This window comes from Apodemus sylvaticus, chromosome 17 (assembly GCF_947179515.1).
Source record: "Apodemus sylvaticus chromosome 17, mApoSyl1.1, whole genome shotgun sequence".
NCBI lineage: Eukaryota > Metazoa > Chordata > Mammalia > Rodentia > Muridae > Apodemus > Apodemus sylvaticus.
The window spans coordinates 44364787-44381844 of record NC_067488.1 but is presented as its reverse complement, the minus strand read 5'-3'; the positions used below and the strand labels follow the sequence as shown (position 1 = coordinate 44381844).

The 17058-nt window shown below is 52.0% G+C and overlaps 1 protein-coding gene across 1 annotated transcript; it reads right to left on the bottom strand.

Moving 5' to 3' along the window:
• Nucleotides 1-3159: 3159 nt before the first annotated feature.
• Gpihbp1 (glycosylphosphatidylinositol anchored high density lipoprotein binding protein 1) lies at nucleotides 3160-4781 on the bottom strand. Its single transcript, XM_052160238.1, has 4 exons — nucleotides 4640-4781; nucleotides 4246-4365; nucleotides 3741-3860; nucleotides 3160-3633 (listed from the first exon to the last, which is right to left on the bottom strand). Exons 1-4 carry the CDS (start codon nucleotides 4689-4691, stop codon nucleotides 3239-3241), a joined length of 687 nt encoding a protein of 228 aa, XP_052016198.1. The 5' UTR covers nucleotides 4692-4781; the 3' UTR covers nucleotides 3160-3238.
• Between the last annotated feature and the right edge of the window lie 12277 nt (nucleotides 4782-17058).

Sequence of the window (17058 nt, the reverse complement as noted above, 5' to 3'; positions counted from 1 at the left end):
GGCCCCACCCTTCAGAGTGGGCATGGGAGGAGACATCCCTAAGTGGGTGCTGAGCTGAGTTCTATTTATTGTTGATGTGTGCATGTGTGTGTGTGTCCACGCGCATCATGGCTGATGGGCCAGGGAGCTGCAGTGGGAGAATGTTCAAAAGCAGAATAACCCAATAGGCTCATATCATTGAGTGCTTGGTCCCTGGTTGATGGTGGAACTGTTTGGGAAGGCTTAGGAGGTGTGGCCTTGTTGGAAGAGGTGTGGCTTTGAGGTTTCAAAAGCCCACACCATTCCCAGTATCATAGGCACTCCTGTGTCATGCTTGCGGGCCAGATGTAAGCTCTCAGTTACTGCTTCAGTGCCCAGCTTCCCTGCCTGCTGCCATGCACCCTGCCATGGGCTCAGCCTCTAGAACCTTAAGGCCCAATAAACTCAATTTTTTGTAAGTTGCTTTGGCCGTGGTATCATCTCACAGCTGTTGAAAAATAAGAGGGACAGGTGCATGTGTTTGCGTGAATGCAAGCACACACACACACACACACACACACACACACAGAGCATTGCTGTGAGCCAATGGAACTCTGAGGTGGGGGTGGGGGAGGGGTGTGGGGGGAGGGGTGATTTAGTGAAGCTGGATGTGGTCAGGACTCCCTGATACAGGAATCTCAGGGGGATCTGGCTCAAGGTCACACGGTTGTGGCTATAGACCCAAGACTATTCCCACCCTGCCTCCCCCAATCCCGGATTGCTATTTAAAGAATGTCACAAGGTATCAGGGCCAGGTGAGCTCAACAGAGACTGTAGCTGTTGTTTCACAGGTGAGAGGAGTCAAACACTGCAGATGCCTACTGGGTAGGTAGGTCAGAGGTGCCAGTCACAAACAAGAAATCCTAGACCCTATCCCAGAGGCCAGTGCAGGATGTCATCCCAAGGAAGAACAACAGGATGTGAGGGAGGAGCCTGTGCCCAATCCTCCAACCAGGCAGGGGGAGGTGCTGCTGGGTCAGTCTCCCAAGGGTGCTGCAGTAGGTCATAGACTCGTAACTTCACAATAAGTCCAAGCTTATGGTGCAGAACGAGAGGAGGGTGTGGCCCGGACTAGCTTCAACCTGCGGTGCTCCTGCATGTTGGTCTCAAAAGTGAGGCTTAGATTTTGATGTCCTCCAGAGGCTGGCATTGAAGGCTTGAGCATGAGTGTGTGGCAGAGTGTGTGTGCGCATGTACGCATGTGTATGTGTGCGCGCGCACATGCAGTGTGTAGGTGTGGGGGGGGGCAGGAGGGCTGACGGTGGTAGCTATGGGTGCTGGCAGACAACCTTCTTTTATTCCAAGTTATTCCTTGCTTCTTTCTGAAGTCACCAGACACAGTGCCACCTGCCTCACGTCCCCAGCTTGACCTCAGCTGTGTCTCCTGCTTCCCCAGAAGTGAGCACAGAGACCCTGGAAGAAGATAGCGAGGCAGGAAAGGCCCTACAGCAGTGACTTCAGACTGAAATGGTGTGTCTGGTGTTTCTAAGTTGGGGGTGGTTACTAAGGGTTCTTTTAGTCTGGAGAGACTGGAACTAGCACAGGTGGGACATTTGCAATAAACACACACCCCAGTGGGTCGGATGGAGCACGAGTCCTAAGTGTCTTATGGTTAGTCAGGCTTGGGGCCCACAAGTGAGCCCACACTGCAGTCCCCTGTCACAGAGGCGATGAGCTGCACGGGGTCCTGGAGGTCATGGAGTTGGTAGGGCGAATTGAAGAGTTTTAACTCTGGCAATCTGACTTCTCAGCCGTGAACCATTCAGGGCTGTGTCTCTGTGTGTAATGAAGCATGCGTGTAAGCCCATGTGTGCAAACACGTGTGAAAATGTGAGCACCAGAAAAATCAAGACAGTTTTCTAGCTTCAACAAAGGGAGTTTATTTCCCCTCTTCAGAAAGGCTATCCTGATGTACACAGTGCAATGTCTTGTTTATTGGTATTCCGGAACCTTCTCCCATGTTCCCTTGCCATCCTCACGGTGCCTCCTTGTGGTAGAAAGGGCTGCTGAGTTCAGTCAGCAGGAAGGAGAAAGGGGGCAGAGAAAGAGGTGCCTCCTCCTCTACCCAAGGCCTTTGTCCTTATACAGCCTAGCTTAGCACTGATGCTTTATTAACAGGGAAAGGAGAGATAAGATATACTAGGGGTTTCTTATTGCATGTCAACAAACAAACTTGGTTTTTAGGAAGGACTCTAGACTTCTAGTTCTTGCAACATTGAGCTACTGGGGCCCCAAGAGTCCCTTAAGCCGTGCTCCTCATTGCACAGTGGGGAACTGCATTCCATCCAAGACAGCAGTGGAGCAGTGGCCCAGGCACAGTCTTCTTTTCCTATCCCAGAGATCTGCTCTGGCACTAAGTGCTGGCGGAGGTCTAGCTTGGTGCAGTCGAGGAAGCCAAGAGCTCAGCCAATAGGAACCATACCCGATCAAGGATTGGCCCACCTGCCAAGCAGCCAGGTAGGTTCCCTCCTCACTCAAGGAGATGCTCACCTACTAGGGGCCTCTCCTCATCAGAGAAGGTACCCACCCACCCAGGCAGGGATGGGTGTGCCCTCTATGTCTCTGCCTAAGGATCCCTTGGGGCTTTTTGACATTTCCCAGACCTGCTGTCCATCTCTGGCTCCCAGCATCCTCCCGGAGGTCTATGCTAGAAGAGATATTCTAGAATCCAGAAGAGGATGGATTTCTGTGCCAGGCCATAGCTGGAGAGTCCCCTACTAAGCACCCAGGGCTTCCTTACCCTTTCTGCCTCCCTCCCTGCCTTAACTGTAGTCAGTAAACCCCAGCCCTGCAATATTCTTGGATTCCTTCCAACACCTCCTCCCTCCAGGTCTCTGGAGGCTCACCCCGCACCTCGCACATATGAAAGGGCTGACTTTCTCTAGATGGTAGCTCTGGGGAGGAATCTCATGCTGACAAATTCAAGATGAGAATGAGCCTTCCAGGCTTGTTCTTTTCTCTGCATAGCTGAGCAGATGGGACCCCTATACGCTGAACATCCCCCAAGCACAGGCAATAGACAGCTGCATCTGAGGCTGACATGTTACCCATGCTGCTGCCCACAGGCTGAGGAGAGAGGAAGGCAGGGCGGCCGGAGGGTGAAACTGAGGGCAGGGAATGGCTGAAGGAGCTGCCACAGGCTAGATAACAAAGGTTTATTCTCTGAAGCTGGTCAGGGAGGAGAGGCCAGGGTGTCCTGGTTGGAAGAGGATATGGGTCTTCAGGCCCAAGATGCCCACAGACTAGTGAGGAAGCTCAACAGGAGGACTGTATTACCAAATTCGGTCCAACCTGGAGGGCATCCTGCGCCGCTTCCCTGGGGCTGGTTAGGCTTGCCGCCCTTAGGCAAGTTACCCCCATTGCTCCGAGGATGAGCAACCTTAACAACCTGGGGGTGGTTCAACCTGCCATCTTGAGGGTGTCTGGTGCCACTCTCCAGGGGGCTGTCTGCCCGGCCACCCAGAGGGTTCTGGACTTGGGGGCTCTGCCAGGGTGGAATATTGCACAGTGAGGACTGGCAACAGGTCTGGGTCACCTGGGTGCTTTCCACTGTCTTGACAAGGGCCTGGCAGGTATCGGTACACCACATGGAGTAGGTAGTCAGGTAGCCTTTGTCTAGGGGGTGTGGAAAGCAGGTGGTGAGGGCGGAGCATGGGTGTCGCATGGGTGCGGGCTCTTCCTCTGTCCCCTCCCCCCCCAGGCGTGCCTCCCCAGATGCTCACCGGAGGTTTCGCCATGGGAGATGACTGTGATGCAGAAGGGCCTGCTCCCGGCACACCTCTGTGTCTGGTTGCAGCTATCTCCGCTGTGAAGCACTTGGCAGAAGTAGCATTGCAGAAGCACTGTGGGTAGCAGGGCAGCTCAGGTGGAGGGCGGGACTCGAGGGTCATGCCCAAGTCCCAGTCCCCACCACCAGTTACCTGTTAGCCCTCCCAGAGGGACCTGTGCCTGGAGCTATTAAAAGGAAGGACAGAGCATGGGGTTCGGGTGGGGGGTGAGGCCCAGGGCTAAGGGACATGGGGGTTGGAATGGGGCTGAGAGGAGCAGAGCTGGGTGTCAGCTCAGGGTGGAGAAGATTGCAGCCTGAGGGGAGAGCCAGTGTGTGGGCCTGCGGGGCTCCCGGATGGGATGCTAGCCCGCTTTCTCTGCCCTCAGGAATGGGAGGTAAGTGCTGGAGGAATGCCCTGTGCAGAGCAGGAAGCTGGGCCCTCAGCTGGGGTGGGGTACCTCTGTCCCTGCTTCCAGGGATCATGTTGGTCTCCTCCTCTTCCTCTTCATCGTCGTCATCGTAGCTGTAGCTCTCTGGCTCCAGGTCCTCATCGCCATCTTCTTGTGCCCAGCTGCTGCCTGGTGGCACAGGGACATGAGTAAGCCTTGGCTACTTAGATGCAGAGGACACACTCAGGGTTGAACACTAAGTCCTGACCCTAACATGCCCTCTTCCCCATATCCTTTCCATTTTACAGAAGGAGACAGAATTCTGCCCCCGACCTCTGCAGTGCCGAAGCAGCCAAGAGCCCCCATCTTACTCCTCAGGTGTATTCCTTGTCCCCAGGATAAGGGATTCCTGGAGGTACTCATGGGTATGGACTGGGCCGTCCCCTCTTTAGGTGACCCTCACCTGGCTGTCCACTTAGTAGCAAGATCAGGAGGACAGCCCTGAGAGCCTGCATCCTGGCTCAGGCTGCTCTGTCTACTGGTGCAGTCCTCACTCGGGGTTGAGTCTGCAGTAAGTGGGACATAGGACATAGGAAGCCCCCACCGGCTCTAATCTCAAACAATGGGCCTCCAGCTACAGGCACCAGTCCAGGAACATCACTTCCCTCCAGAACCTCCGGGGACAGAGAGGAAGGGGAAGCTATTCTATTGGCCTTCAGGGTCCTGGTCACCTGAGCTGTCCTGAGCTGGTGGGGACTACAAAAGGTGAGTGCTGGCCTCAGGAGCCATCTGGTCTTGGCCTGGCTTCTTACCCCTCCAGGCCTCAGCATTACCATGCTTGATGTGGGCCTGGTTCTAGGCTGTGTCAGCACCTATCTCAAACCTCTGGGGACCCTGGCTTCACAATCACAAGGGCTCAGGACTCTATTTGAGGGTCACAGGCCAGGCACCTTCCTCCTGAGTGGAGTCATTCTGCAGAATATTTAACAAAGAGCATGGGATGTCCAGCTGCAGCTCCAAGAACCATTCTTCTCCTCACCTCCTGTCTGTGATCTTGCTCACCCAGGCTCCTGCTGCTCTGACCTCCTCTTCCTTAGACAGGCTGCTCCCTTGGTAACCCCCTTTCCCTGTCAGTCTCTTCATGAGTTACCTCTCCAGAGGCCTTCCTACTGCTCACACATTTCTGGATGTCTGTCTCTTGAAATTGCAGCCTCTAACTCCTCTGGGGTTCCCTTGCCCTTGATAAGCCTACAGAATATAGGTCCGCTCCTCCCCAGGCCTCTGTGTCTAGGTAGGTATTGACTTAGAGGGAGAGAGCCTTCTGGGACTGGCTTCTGCCTGGCAAAGCCCGGTCATTGTCTCCCCCAGTGCACACTGTGGGAGCCTAGAGCTTACTTGGAGCAAATATTTGAGTCCCACTTCCCTGTTCCTCAAAATGTCTAACCTCATCTTTCTCCTAGGGTGAAGTGACCAACAAGGGCCAGGACTTGAAAATGCAAAGGACAGTGCATGGCATGGGCAGTCGCTTCTGGGCTGACTGGAAGACACGTGTCCGATGCCTTAGCCAGGAGCATGCTGGGCCTCCTTGGCTCCTCTTGAACTGTCTTCCTTCCTAGCATTTGGGAACGTACCCAGCCTCCCGTTGTCCTCCACCCTCATCCCTAAGTCCTCACAGCCATGGATTCTTCCCAAGTTTGGGTCATCTCCTTTGGTCTTTCTTCTGGCCCATCCTCTGGCTGCCACCTGCTTTCTCTGAGGGAGCCACTGACCTGGTGAGGGTCTGGGCCATCTAGGACTCTGTAGGCTCACTACTACACCTTTCTCTCATGGGCCAAGGCTCTGTCAAGCAGGCTTCCTGCAAACCCAGCTCTTCCTCTGCTAGGGCCACATACACCCAGGCCTGAGCTTGTGAGCATTTCAGAAGAGTAAGAACCACTTTCAGGAAATGTAAGAGGCAGTGGTGTGGTCACCCTAGCTTCAGTGGGAGGTGCATGTTGTCCCCAGTGCTGCACACAACCCCTCCCAAGACCCAGCACATGCTGTTCCCAGCCCTACAGGAAAAGCCTGCTGGAATCTGGTCCAGCTAAGCCAAGGTTGATGACCCTTGGTGGAGATAAGGTTGCCTACCTGATACCTTGGTAGCAGAGACCTACTCCCCTCAGCTCTGATCTGAGTATGGGTGGGAATCACTTTAGTATGCACGGATCCCTGCCCCCTCCCTCCCCTCCCCCTCCCCCTCTCCCACCTTATACTACATGTCCTCTTGAGCAGACCCAAAGGGAGCCTATAGCTCCTCTAGAGTGAGGACATGTCCACCGAGAGCCTTGGATCTCAGTCTAGTGGCTCTGAGGTGCCCAGAGTCACCTTGGAGCCCCAGGTCCTTGGCCTCTGCGCCTGGGCTGTGTCTTCCTTCTAGCTGAGACTTCCTTTTTAAACAATCAGTCACCCTGGCTCCCGGCCTGCAGACCTTTCTGCCTGTTGTGGGTTCTGGTCTTGCTTTTACTGCATGCCTCCCTGGGCTCCAAGGATGCTACTGGACTCTGGGCCCCTCCCCACTTTAGTCTTTTTGGGAGCAGCAGGCTTAAGCTCAGACCTCCATGCTATCTGTGGTCATGGAATTCCAGGCTACTCACATCTCGTCTAGTGAGGCGGCTAATGAGGCGATTGGTGAGGCTGGGTGGACAGGGACAGTACTGAGGGCTGTGGGCTACTATCCTTGGGCCCCATCTTGACCTCTGGGGACACAACAGTGTCAGATTGAGAGCTGCACTATCCCCCAAGGATACTATTGAGAGAACTAGGGGGACATTTGGGGGACGGGCACACTGGAGCTACAACAATTGATAGAGGCAGAATTTGGGGTCTGTGCCTGGTGTCCGGAGATTAGGCCTTCAGGACAGAGTATACCCCAGAATGTAATTACCATAGCTTTCATGTCCATCATCCGGCTGGGTCCTCCTATTGTCTGCTGCTGACCCTCTACCTGTCCTGTCTGGATTCCTTTCTTGAAACAGAACACACATCCTCTTCCCCTGGGATTAGGTGAGTAAATGACTCCCTCAGAGGTGATGTATAGGTTCTCCTGGGTCAGGCGGGCACTAGTCTCTTCTTGAGAACCTGCACACCGAGGCAGGTGTGGTGGGCGAGTCAGGGCTCTTACCTCTTCTTTCTTACACAAGGGAAAGCCACCACAGCCTCAGAAGTCCCTTCCTTGTTCACATCCTCCCAGCTGCTTTGTATCCCAGGACCATGCTGTATCCCTTCTCTGGTCCCTAAACCCCCTCAGCTACACGGATCCGCCTGGAGACTCTCCTTTCCTTGGGCTCTGAAGGGGATAGCAGAGGCTGCTGTGTCCTCAGGCTTCTAGCCCCCACTTAGCTCTCTGAAGCTGGAGGCTCTGCCTGGGATCTCCTGGCAGAGAACTCAGCCCCTTCTTCTCTGAGAAGACCAGGCAAGGCCCAGCTCTACCGTCCTCAACCTCTGTGTGGCCTACTGGCACCCTCCCACCCCCACCCCAGAAAATATAGAGGCAAAGGGCATTCTGTCATTTATAGTGTTTGGACATGCATCCATCTCCCTCCCCCAGTGTGGTCAGATTTTAAAAATAATTATGCCGGGAGTTCTACAATGAAGGGGGAGGACAAAGACGCTCTTCACATTCCAGACAGGAAAAGCCGGAAGTGGATAGTGAACCTGCTTCCCGTGTCAAAGGAAGGCTGACGTTCTGTTGTGTGACCTCACAGGAGACACCACATTTCTAGGCTTTCCGTCCATCCGTCTGTCTGATGTATTCTTTCACAGTCCCAGATCTGCATTTTCCTCCCAGGCATATACCTGTCCCCCAAGGCAGGAACAGTGGAGGCCTGTAAAAGTGTGGCCTTTTCCACAGGCCCAGGAAGGCAAGATTATCTGTGGAGGGGGACAGGGTACTGAGCTGGGACATAGATCTGTGGTGGGGGTACTTTATGTGTGGGAGGCTGTGTGGGCTGTGGGGATTGGGACAATGGCCATGGGAGTGGCTGCGGCAGCCAGCGGCAGTCACACAGGGCCTCTTGGCAGAGCCTACATCTTGCAGTAGGCAGGAGGGAAAACTGTGGGCATCTCACATGGATCCTGCTGGATGTCATTATGAAATCTCAGAAAGGCTTTGGGCCACATTCCCACGAGAAGGAGCTAGGAGCTCCTATTGGGGTCTAGCATCTCCTACCCAAGCCCCCTACTGTTGGCAACTCTCATCACCTTGGGGAGGGCAGTCCCTGCTGAACTAGGGAGAGTCACCTTGGTGGCTTATCCCTATCCCTCTTTTGGGATCCTCTGTGAGAAGTGAGAGAGAAGGCAAGACCTGCTCAGGCCTCAAGCTGGAAACCAGGGCAAAGCTGGATGACTCCTGAGATCATGAAGGCCATCTCACAGAGAGCTCAGAGTGGCTCAGGGGCGTGTCTATACCTCAGGGAGGTGACCACCACCTCAAAGCCTTGGGCTTCCAAGGGGTTGTAAGGACAGCATGCAGGACCCCCAGACTAGGGCCCAGAATAAGGCAGAGATACACAATTTGGCCTTTGATGTCCTCAGATGGAGCACAGACCCCTGGGCTTCATGCATGGCTGCATGCGCGGCTGCATGCACAGGTGCATGCATGGCAGCATGCATGCACTGCTCCCCCTGCCAGCTGTATCAGCTTCAGCTGGGCCTCTGAGGACTCAGAGTCTAACTTTCAAACCCTGCTGTATACTGAGGCTCAAAGTTCCTAAAGTACATCTGTCTTTGTTGGGGTTTCTATTCCTGCACAAACATCATGACCAGGAAGCAAGTTGGGGACGAAAGGTTTATTCAGCTTACACTTCCACCTTGCTGTTCATCACCAAATGAAGTCAGGACTGGAACTCAAGCAGATCAGGAAGTGGGAGCTGATGCAGAGGCCACGGAGGGATGTTACTTACTGGCTTGCTTCCCCTGGCTTTCTCAGCTTGCTTTTTTTTATAGAACTGAAGACTACCAGCCCAGGGATGGCCCCACCCACAGGGGCCCTCACAGCTGGATCTCAGGAGGCATTGCTTCAAGGGAAGCTCCTTTCTCTGTGATAACTCCAGCTTGTATCAGCCAGTACAACATCTTAGGAGGAGAGACAAGGAGACAGGCTGTCTGAAGATGACCTTAGGGGTGTGGGCTAGGAGGTGGGCCCCAGCTCTTGCCCCCTCTCTTCCCTAGAGCAGTAGCAGTCACTGATAGTTTCCTGGCCTTCCTCATGTTCTGGGAGTCCAACTAGACAATGCTGGATCCTTCTCTGCACAACAGTAAGTTATCTTGACCAGGACACATCTCTGTCTGGCAGCAGCCTCAGCTTCTGGCCTGGAGGGTTCTGTGTGCTGCTGCAAACCATGTTCTTTTAAGTGAATTTTTCTGTAAGAATGACTATTCCTTGCAACAGGGTGTACCTACCTCTAAACCTCTAAAAGGGAAAAACCCTAGCAGCTACAAGCACACATAATGATTTAAAACTGGATGGCCCTTACAATGGGAGTGGGCCCTGGACTTGACTTACTAGGTGTGGGATGGTGTCCCTGGTGTGATGCACTAAAGCCTAGCTGTCCGCTTGTTTGGAAAAGCTTGCTCTTGAGCTTGGCTTCAGTTTGTGTACTGGCTGGTTTTGTGTGTCATTTTGACACAGGCTAGAGTTATCACAGAGAAAGGAGCTCCAGTTGAGGAAATGCCTTCTCAATTAGTAATCAAGGAGGGAGGGCCCCTTGTGGGTGGTGACATCCTGGGCTGGTAGTCTTGGGTTCTATAAGAGAGCAGGCTGAGCAAGCCAGGGGAAGCAAGCCAGTAAGTAACATCCCTCCATGGCTTCTGCATCCTGCTTCCTGACCTGCTTGAGTTCCAGTCCCAACTTTCTTTGGTGATCAACAGCAGTGTGGAAGTGTAAGCTGAATAAACCCTTTCCTCCCCAATTTGCTTCGTGGTTATGATGTTTTGTGCAGGAATAGATACCGTGGCTAAGACAGTTGGGCTCTGAGTTAATGTAACTCAAGGACTTCAGTGTTGGGGACATTTTTGTTTGTTTGTTTGTTTGTTTTTTGGATTTGATTTTTTCGAGACAGGGGTTTCTCTGTATAGCCTTGGCTGTCCTGGAACTCACTCTGTAGACCAGGCTGGCCTCGAACTCAGAAATCCACCTGCTTCTGCCTCCCAGAGTGCTAGGATTACAGGCGTGCGCCACCACCGCCCGGCTTGTTGGGGACATTTTAAAGCCACATTCAGTTTGACTCAGCTTCACAGCTGGGGAACAGGTTCAACAAGATGTCCAATCCTGGTGCTCTTCAGTGGTAAGTCTACATTGTGCCTCCTGCAGAGGCTGTGCTTCCTAGCCTCACTCTCCTGCCCCAGAATAAGCTTTAGAAGTATCTGAGGGCAGTGTTACATTATGGAAGGGTTGGGCTGTCTTAGATAGGGTTTCCATTGCTGTAAGGAGACACTATGACAAAGGCAACTCTTATAGAGGAAAAACACTTAATTGGAGCTGGCTTACAGGTTCTGAGGTTGAGTCCATTATCATCATGGTGGGAAGCATGGCAGCATCCAGGCAGACATGGTGCTGGAGAAGCTGAAAGTGATTTGGAACATCTTGTCCCAAAGGCAAACAGAAGATTGGCTCTTATGTGCCTAGGAGGAGGTTCTCAACGTCCACCCATGACACCGTTCCTTCAACAAAGCCATATCTAGTCCAACAAGGTCACACCTTCTAATAGTGCCACTCCCTAGGCCAAGCATACTCAACCCTCCACAGACCCTGTCTTAGGTAGGGTTTCTATTGCTGGGTTGAAATCATGACCATAAAGCAAATTGGGAAGGAAAAGGGTTTATTCAGCTTACACTTTCACAGTATCATTCTTCACCAAAGGAAGTCAGGACAGGAACTCAAACAGGGCAGGAACCTGGAGGCAGGAGCTGATGCAGAAGTCATGGATGAAGCCTGGCGGTGGTGGGGCACACCTGTAATTCCAACGCTCTGGGAGGCAGAGGCAGGCGGATTTCTGAGTTCAGGCCAGCCTGGTCTACAGAGTGAGTTCCAGGACAGTCAGAGCTATATAGAGAAACATGTCTTGAAAAAACCAAATCCAAAAAATAAATAAATAAAATAAAAAATAGAAGAAGAAGAAGAAGAAGAAGAAGAAGAAGAAGAAGAAGAAGAAGAAGTAGTCACGGAGGGGTGCTGCTTACTGGCTTGTTTCCCCTGCCTTGCTCAGCCCATATATATATATTTTGAATTGAACCCAGGACTATCCAAGGGATGGAAATATTCACAAGGGACAGGACCCTCCCCCATTAGTCACCAATTAAGAAAACGCCTTCCAGGGTTGCCCACAACCCAATCTTATGGGAGCATTTTCTCAGTTGAGGTTTCTTCCTTTCAGACAACTCCAGTCTGTGCGTCAATCTGACACAGACCAGCCAGCAATCCAGACAGGCCCATAGCAATCCAGTACAGTAAGAAGGATGAGGAGGATTGGACGCTAGAGAGGTTACAAGTCAGAGCACTGTGCCCACGCCACGGTGGCTCTTAGATTCTGGGTTTCCATTCTACCTGGGAGAGTGAGGCTGGTGCTTGGGCATCTATAGCTCTTTCAGAACCTTCAAGTGGGTCAGTTGAGCAGGGCCACGGGAAACTGCCACGGACCTTCAGTCTGAAGTGAGATGCAGAGCTGACAGGAGCAGGCTGATGTGACTGTAACTTCCTGCTACAGAGAACTCTGTTTCCAGATGCCTAGCTGCATGTCCCAGGGATGACACGGCAAACAGAGCAGAGAGTTCGAGTTGAAATCACCATGACCTTCTGACTATCACTCTGTGCCTGCCTGCCTTTCTTCCTTCCTTCTTTCCTTTTTTCCTTCTTCCCTTCCCTTCCTTTTCCCTTCCCTTCCCTTCCCCATCCCTTCCTTCTTTCCTTCCCTGTTTTTTTTTTTTTATTTTTTATTTTATTTTATTTTTTTTTTTTGAGACAGAGGTCTCTACATAGGCTTGACTTTCTTGGAACTCACTATGTAGACCAGGCTGGCCTTGAACTCATAGAGATCCACTTGCCTCTGCCTCCCGAGTGCTGGGATTAAATTAAAGGTATGCCCCGCTCGCCACACCAGTCTCACCTTGAGCCATGATGCTGACTGTCGAGACCTTGGGGATGCAAGCTGGTTGAGGTCATGTCCTGTCCACCCTTAACCTGGAGGACCAAAGTACTTGTGAGGGATCCTGGAAATTGCGGATGTATTTATTCATCCCAAGATTATGGCACATAGCTGAAGGAGCTAGAGAGCAGAATTAGGCCACTACTCTGTCACCCGCTCCTCCCTATCCTTGTCACCTACACACGGTTGCTGTGGGCAATCAGAAAGCACAAAGCCAAGCAGTGAGAGTCTGGAGTCTGTCCCAAACTCCCCAAGAGATGGAGGCATCTTTTTGTGTACAATGCTTGATTTCTCTGACAGATGGCAACAGGCTCCAAGCCAGGCTGCTAACAGCAGGCACAGCCAGGTTTGTTATATGATTTTTTTTTCTTGGAAAGATATGAAGAAGTGTCACCTTAGCTAGAGCACTGCTGACAGACCACAGAGATGATTCCATCCAAATGCACCCAAGTGAATCAGTAGGTTTAGGGGGGGGGGGGGGGGCTACTTACAGGAGCATAAGTAACTCTGAGGCACATGTATCTCCCCAAGACCCACTCATGAAAGCTTATGTTTTTTAAAAAAATTTAATTTACATGTATGAGTGCACTGTAGCTGTCTTCAGACACACCAGAAGAGGACATTGGATCCCATTACAGAGGATTGTGAACCACCATATTGCTGGGATTTGAACTCAGGACCTCTGGAAGAACAGCCAATGCTCCTAACCACTGAGCCATCTCTCCAGCTTCAAAACTGTGTCTTTTGAGCTCTCAGCCTGGCCAGCAGCCAGCTCAGTTGGTTGGAGACTCTCCTTTCCCCCAGCAACTGTTCCTGTTTTATATACTTGGGCGGTGGGGGTGTGGTTCTGGTGACTTTCAAGAGAATCCAGAGACTTGTATGTTTTGTTTCGTTCTGCTGTCCTTCCTGCCAAATCCATGAATTGGTCCTCTGGAGGGGAAGTGCCTTGCTCCTAACTGCAGACCTGGGTCAGGTGTTCCCTATGTCAGCAGTTCCTTATCAATTGAAACTTTCAGGTTCTCAGCTGCTTGCGGCCATTGTCAACTTCAGGTTTCCATCACTGAAGCGGATCGTCACTGTCCGGTCAGCAGCCGGAGCCATCCTTTTGAACACAGTGCCTCCGCCAAGAGATTCCAAAGCAGCGAGCACATCTCGCTCAACCTCAAAACGGAGCCTCTCCTACTTCCAAGTGTACTCACTGGAGTTTTGCTAATGGAAAAATTACATGTTGTAACTCTTTCCTGCATAACTTCACTTCCATATGCCACCATCTGGCTGGAGTTCACAGTTAGTTGGAGGCATCTAGCGGTAGGGAAGGTCAGGGGGGTATTCTTGGATGCTTCTGACCATTACTATCCGGGAGGGGAATCTTCTGGTGAGGATCCTGGGCAAGAAGTCTGAGCAATCAGAAACCTGCCCTGCCCCCTGCTGGCTCGCCGGGACCTGGCCTATTTGCTAACACTCCCTGAGGGCGGAAGCCTTGCTGCAGATCTAAACCCTTGCAGGTGGACTCGGCATAGACATATGCTCTGGTGCTCGGGCATAGACATACCAAAACCAAGATCCTTTAGATAGGTTGGGAATGTTCTGAGCCATTCTCTCTCTGTTTCTTTTGTGTCTCGCTCTAACCCCCAAGACTGTGCCTTCCTGGGCACTGTATGCCAGGTGACCCAAGAGACCCTTTGTAGGATTCTTTTTTTCAGTTCCACATAACTGTGGGCTGTCAGAAGCTCTGTCATCTCTGCTGGCTGTGTTTTGTCTGTTGTTAGCTCAGCCAGTCTAAATCACCAGCCTGGCATCCCTCCATTCCCCATCACGGTGCCTTGTCTGTCTGCCAGGCTCCTAGCTACCCACAGCGGGGATGGTCCCCAGCTTACCAGAGTAGAAATGGAATTTACTGGAAGGCTAGCAAGCAGCTGCGGCTTCTCTGGGGAAGGCAGGATGATGGGCAGCTAGGACTGATCCTTACAGATTCAGGGACTGCACCCGAATGCTCGATGGAGTCCGCTTCCCCGCTTCTCTGGCCAGGCCGCTGCCCTCAATTCCGCAGTACAGGTGTACTGACACGCCTAGGAAGAGAGGCTGCGACTAGGGTTCCTGGGGCCCCTTCTCCTCTGGCACCTGTGATGAGTCTGTGGTGGGCACCCACTCACAACATACTACTCTTCTGGGCTGTTGTTGTGTATGCCGTGGATTGGGTAGCCTAAGTGACTGGTGCTTTATTCTGAATTCCGGAGTTGGGAGCCTAAGAAAAAGGCATTGGCCAGGTTGCTTCCTCTCTCCTTTTGTGTAGATGTGATTTTTTTTTCCCTATGTCTTCACGACACCCTACCCCTGTGTGTGTGTCTGCCTGCCTGTCTATCTGTCTGCCCATTCGTTCTGATCTCTTCTTATTGGATTAAGACCTAAACCGCGTTTTTAAAGTTCTGTTTCCAAACACAGATGCACTGAGGCTCGGGGAATCAGGACTTCAGGATATGACTTTCAGAACATAATTCTGTGATTGCCTTCATTCGACATTCACAGTGAAAACAGAGGTTAGGGTTGAATGCTATGTTAGGGTTAAAATGTCGATGTTGGGAATGGAGGAGCTTGTAGCTGAGTGTGAGATAGAGAACTAAGCTGACATAATAGGAACCAGTGTCCCTTGGAAGTTCCTCCCCTCGAGGCATAATTGAGAGGCACCCCTGGATGCTAATGCAGCTGATTAGAATTTCAGTTTGTAACACACTAAACTGTGAGTAAAGTTGCCATCTAAGGAAACCATCCCCAGGTTGGCTACATGTAAACAAGAATGACTGTAGCTACATTTTGGTAGTGGTAGCTGTGCTAGGGTTAACTCCACGGTAAAGCTACAAAATGGCCGTGTAAACATGGGAACAAAGCTTAGTTTAATGACATTAGCAGACCCTTGGCCAGGCATGGTGGCACATGCCTTTAATCCCAGCACTTGGGAGGTAGAAGCAGGCAGATCTCTGTGAGTTAGAGGCCAGCCTGGTCTACAGAGGACTAACCAGCACTACCTACAAGGTGGGCACATTAGCAACACCAGCCTAGACTAATGGTATCAGACAGACAAGGCCACTAGTTAACAAGGCAAGTTAAAGATGATCAGGGGTCTTCACAATGTGGCTACTCTCCTGAGAGTCGCCTACCTGGTTGGGCCAGGAGTACAGGCGTGGAACTTTCTATTGTTCAGAGAATTGCCCAGTCTTAATAAAAACCACCCAGCCTTTGTCCAGCGATGGGCATAGACCTATTATACAAAGCCCCAGACAAGCAGCTCTGTGAGTTTCCTCTTCTCCTGGGCCCCTCTGGAGCTCTGCTCGCTTTTCAGAGCAGATTAGAAAAGAAGGCTGACATTCATTAGCTGTGCGTTTGGCTTGGGAAATTAAAGAGCGATGTCATCCAAAGCAGGAGAAAAGACAGAGATGAAGACAGCTGTGGAATTTAACGGAGTGGGAGGCAGCTGTGAGTGCGGAGAGCCGGAGGCTAGTTTCTTGTAGGAGGCAGGGCCCCTGGTTGGAGACCTGGGAGCTCAGGTCTTGGGAGAGACTCGGCATGTTGATCAGCTGGGCACCAGGAACCTGGCATCTTCCCATCTCTCTGCTCTACATCTGGTCATGTTGGCTCCATCTGAAATAGTTTTTTTTTTCTGGGCTGCCAAGGATAAATATGCTGGCTTCTCTGTATGTTTCCTGGGGGAGGGGCACATAATTTCCAAAGATTCCAGAGGATCCTATGTGAGGCCTCCTCATACTTCAGTGGGTCAATGGAACCAGGAACCCACTGAATCACCAGCAGAGGTCAGAGAGGCGCCTGGTGGTGATACCAGACAGAGCCCTCCCTCTGCCGGTGCAGGGGCTCCATAGGTCAACCAAGAAGAGCACATAGTTTGCTGTTCACTCAATACGGTCATTGCTCAATTATTAAGCCTAGATCTCGATCCGCTCCTTTTGTGCTGGATGACAAACTTAACGTCAGGAAACTGCCAGGGTTCTAGCTCGTCTCTGGGAGACTAAGGTGGCATGAGGCGTCAGGAGGCTCTTCAAGCTCTGAGGAGGCACAGATGCATTCGCCCAGGTTCCAGGGAGGTCACGTGGCTCTGCCTACTTGTCTCCTGAGATTCCAGCCACCAGATCCACTGCCTGGGGAAAGACTGCAGTTGAGCTGGATGTCGTGACGGTGGGGCTGGTGCAGTTGCCTGAGTAGAGACAAGGAGCCAGCAGCAGCTGGGGAGTGGATAGGATAGACTTGGCACTCCCAGCACAGACAAGTGTAACTCCCTCTCCTGCCACCCCCCAGTAAAGAGCTAGGACCCAGCAGCTCCCTCTTTCTTGGAGCTTAGGAAAAGGAATCCTGCTCTGAATCTGTGGCTCCAAGATAGGGACGGGGACCCTTAGCCGTGGGGGTCCACTTTCTCAGTCTGAGCTGGAGAGTGGAGGTCTAGACAGTTTCTCCCTCCCCTGGTGTGGGGAACAGGGCTTGCTCTGGCAGAAAAAGAACTGCTCTTTTATAGACACAAAGAAATAAGGTGGAAAGGGTGCAAGCTGGGCCTGGGGAGGCGGAATGGTGTTGATATTCAGTTTATTGATCTGGTCCCATTGTTTAGGAGACTGTTGGGAACTCTCTAAGGCTTGAAGTGGCCTAAGCTTTTGCATTCTGACTGTAGACCCTCTAGGGACGGCCCATGTGTGCTGTT

Bases quoted from the DNA above. Each gene is read 5' to 3' on its own strand.
- Gpihbp1 (XM_052160238.1), bottom strand. From the start codon at position 4,691: ATGCAGGCTCTCAGGGCTGTCCTCCTGATCTTGCTACTAAGTGGACAG. The intron at 4,366-4,639 runs GTGAGGGTCACC...CTGTGCCACCAG, and splicing joins GCTACTAAGTGGACAGCCAG to GCAGCAGCTGGGCACAAGAA. The intron at 3,634-3,740 runs GTGAGCATCTGG...CACACCCCCTAG, and splicing joins CTCCCATGGCGAAACCTCCG to ACAAAGGCTACCTGACTACC.